Source organism: Limulus polyphemus, unplaced genomic scaffold (assembly GCF_000517525.1).
Source record: "Limulus polyphemus unplaced genomic scaffold, Limulus_polyphemus-2.1.2 Scaffold2067, whole genome shotgun sequence".
NCBI classification, from domain to species: Eukaryota; Metazoa; Arthropoda; class Merostomata; order Xiphosura; family Limulidae; genus Limulus; species Limulus polyphemus.
In genome coordinates, this window is record NW_013667677.1 from 158,837 (window position 1) to 162,892 (window position 4,056).

Below are 4,056 nucleotides of genomic sequence, written 5' to 3' on the forward strand. Positions count from 1 at the left end.
CATGAATAATTCTGAAATAAGTACAATTACATTTTTACCTAAAATTAAGTGTTATTAGGAGTTTAGTATGATTAAAAAAAAAAAAAAAAAAAAAGGGGAAAAATAATAACGAAAATGATAAAAAAAATAATAATGTTATATACTTAAAATTCAAAAATAATTAAAATACGAAAAGATTTTCAACATGAACGTACTCACATTTTTTGGACCAAATGATGTCGTAGGTTAGGAGTTACAGACTGGTGCCAAATTTTGGATCCAGAGGCAGGTTGTGGCATAGAACCTTGCACAACTGTTGATATCTGATTACCTACATCTCCTGAAAGACTACCAGATGAAGCCGTGCCACCAGATACCATATTCTTACCCGCAAGATTCATTTGCGCACCTTCAGCTGTACTGAACCCTTGAGAATCCTGGGTGTTTGAGCTTGGTGTAACTGCTCTAAGCTGGTTCTCTTGGGACTGTCCTTGTTGTTGTTGATTTGAAGCTAATACTCCCAAACTTTGCAAATCTTTCATAGCTAAAATCATAAACATAATTTAGTTATTGCATATCACACCAATTAATCCTAAAACTTACTTTTTTTAATTATGGTCTTTTATCAATTGTTAAACAATAGAATTGGATTTAATAGTTGATTCATAATCATTACGTCTGATCTTCCCTATAGCTAAAAACTATCAAATAAAAGTTCAAAGGTCAAATCCTTTTTAAATATCATTATTACTCAAGCTTATCTGTACAAGCTGCAGTAACATCTGAAAGTAAATGTTCTGAACCAAGTGTTAGATGTGGAAAAATAAAAGGAGAAACATGGAATACATGTATCAACTTCTTTCATAAAAATATAGCTTCCTAGAGTGAGAGGGTATAATACACACATTAACAATAGCCTTCCATTAATAGGAGGGCAACACAAACTAATTGCACTGTAACTCTCCTTATGCAACTGCACTAGAGATAACTTCATTTTTAGATGAGACAAGAATAAAATCTGGAAGGTTGAGTGGGATTGTGTAAGGAGGTGAATATCTATAGGAAATACATTTTCAGTGGTGGAGGGGCTAGTGCAAATTTTAAATCCAGATGAGCTCCCTTCAGAAAGCACACAAATGGAAAGCCCATGGAACATGACACCTAGTGGCAGGGGCTCCACAGGGGTACACTTATGGAAGACTGCATCCTGTCTTGACCAAAGTATACTCTTCACCTGAGAAGAAAGGGGAGAGATAAAAGAGCCTCCAGTGATACAGAGCTGGACAGAATTTGAATATGGCCAACTGAGCACCTGCACACAAGCAGTTGGTGAACCAATATGTGTAGTTTGTTTAGGGCATGATCAAACCATACGGTGTGTGCTCACCACAACTCTAATGAACAGGTTCTGGCTGCAGGAGGGTACATTAGCCGTGTGAGGGTGCCTCAAACTACAATGACAGTTTTGCCATCATGATTACTTTTCACCATATTGTGCTAAGCCCAACCAGTGAGGATTCTCCAAGGTCCACCACCTCAGAATCAAGAAACTGGTAAATGGAAAGAATCTCCTGTGCTCTACTCGAAAAATAGGAGAGAGAGAGAGAGAGGGGGGGGGGGAATTTTGTTGGGGAGACCCAAAGAAGTGCCTGGATCTTCACCTGACCACCAGTCAAAAAGGTCTTTCACTGGAAACAGATACAATGGGTAACTGCAAAACTTTATTTTTAAAAGCAGACGAGTATGACCCAAAGAAGAAGGTAGTCACTTCCCTAGTGCCAGTTTTTTGTCCAATGAGTATAAATGTTCACTGCATATGTATACAACAATTCTTCTTAATGTAAATAACTTGTATAAGTTTCCTGGTGTCAGGTGTGTCCCCTACCATCCCACTTGGAATTTTTTTTTTTTTTCATTTTTCTAAACAATCACTCTTTCTCCACTGATACCTCTGATCTGCATGGAACAGACTTTGCCTTCATGTGGATTTTTTTTCTTCACCATTTTCATCATGGTTGACTGTAAAGCATTGTTTCAAAGACCTCTACTGCTCAATTAACCTCTGTAAGCATTTTCCAAGAGACAGTCAGCATGTGCACACATGCTTCAGATTAGTTTGAGTCTCCACACTTTACTGTCAATATCCTTATTGCCATCAGCGGACAAGTTGTAACCCCTAGTTTCAACGTTACTCACAGTTCCCTCACTTGCACTGTTGGTCATTCCTCAAACTACTGCAAAGGTTTTGGTTCTAGAACATCTGTATCTTTTAGCAATTTCCAAACCCAGAAACATTTTGGTAAAACATTTTGAAGCATGTGCAGAAATCACCAAAGGAAGATTGTGTTCCACAATGAAGAAGGTGAATAAACATTCCACTCCGATCACATCTTTTTCTGATTTGGTATACGGTTATACAAAAACAAGTCCAGTTTATTAATTCCAGATGCCCTCAAACAATTTAGCTGGTGTTTAATAGTGTTGAGATGTTTTTTGATGCCATTTTTACGTCTGTGAGCATGGGAAAAATCACATACACGAACTGCATATCTTGTATATTTCATACCTTTTAAGGATAATACAGTATCATTTAACTTTTTTGAATACTCATGCTTAAACTTCAACTCACTATAAAATTTTCTTTTCTTTGTTGGAGTCATTGAGAATGAAGTAGAATCATGTTTTTTGTCATTTTCCTCTCAAAAAATGATCAGCACACCCTAGATGCTTACTACTTCTTTCAATAGACTGTTTTAAGCATTTGTAAAATTGAGACACAAAGCGTGCGGAGCAGTGAATTATTTCTGGAAAAATATTAGTAGGAAAATAGGTTGGTCAAAAAAAATTCCGGAATTTTGCATAAAATAAAACAATTTCTACAAGCATAAAATGGAAAAAAATATATCTGCCCAATTATGCCTAAATTGTAAAGAGTTAGCATGTCAGAAAAAGGTACTATCTAAACAACTCTACAATGAGTATCACAGGGCTAAATTTTAACAGTTGTCAGAGATGACTAAATTCCTCCTTGGATGACCAACATAAACCCCCAATGGACAACTACCTCCCTGGGATAGACCCTTACTCAAAACAGCATCACAGTCTACTGTACACTTATCCATGCCCACACTAAACATGCAACACCAACTATGATCTTCGACCAAAATCATTGGTAAATTCCCCATCTATGAACTCAAAAAATTTGACTCCTCACAAAAATACCTTTTAGTCCATTTATTTTGTTCAAAAACAGATTGTACTTTGGACAAGAGAAATATTGGAGCAATCCACCAAGAGGCTGAAAACATTAGAAAAAGTTTGCTTTTGTGATTGGCTAATAATGCTGGTTTAGTCATTAAACTTTCTATTGTGGACAAGCTGTGCCTCTGTGCTGCTATACGAATGTAAATTTTGTATGGAGTTCAACCGAGCATGAATAGCCATGTGTGGTAACACAGTACAGTGTATACAGCTCAGTTATTTACATTACCATACATTGTATTATGTGATGTTTGTATGCATATATACGAGTGGACAAGAATTTGCAACGAAAACGAATGCTAATAACATATTTAGCGAGATTAATTTCTAGTATACATGCTTACGACAATATAACCAACATGGCTATCTCAACTTCTTACCAATGAAACTCTGGTAGGAACTAAAACAATCAAATTTACAAAATCACATTCAATATTTTCAACATTAATTATCACAGTTGAAATGTTGATCCCTTTTGGTTATGAACGTATAGGCCTAAGGTTAACATTAGACATGATCAACTGAGTCTACGAAATACAGAAAGCCTAGTTACCATGAGAAAAGCAGGAAAATCCAGAATTAAACAGAACATAATACAGATAACTGTAAACAAAATTTTATTAAAGTTTTGATCAGTAAGAATAACAATAAATAAAATAAGGCTAGCTTTGACTCTCTCCAGGTCAATACAAGATACAAATATGAACAACAATATATATCAGTGGTATATGTGTGTGTGTGTGTGTGTGTGTGTGTGTGTGTGTGTGTGTGTGTGTGTGTGTGTGTGTGTGTGTGTGTGTGTGTGTAGTGTAGTGT

The 4,056-nt window shown here is 36.0% G+C and overlaps 1 protein-coding gene across 6 annotated transcripts in view; it reads right to left on the reverse strand.

Moving 5' to 3' along the window:
- The window catches only part of LOC106465835 (CREB-binding protein-like), a 122,672-nt gene that overhangs the window by 90,002 nt on the left and 28,614 nt on the right, over positions 1-4,056 (reverse strand). For all 6 annotated transcript variants that reach the window (XM_022393785.1, XM_022393787.1, XM_022393786.1 and 3 more), the window contains exon 5: positions 199-523. In XM_022393785.1, the coding sequence (XP_022249493.1) occupies positions 199-523 (325 nt within the window). The remainder of the gene's footprint in view (positions 1-198; positions 524-4,056) is intronic.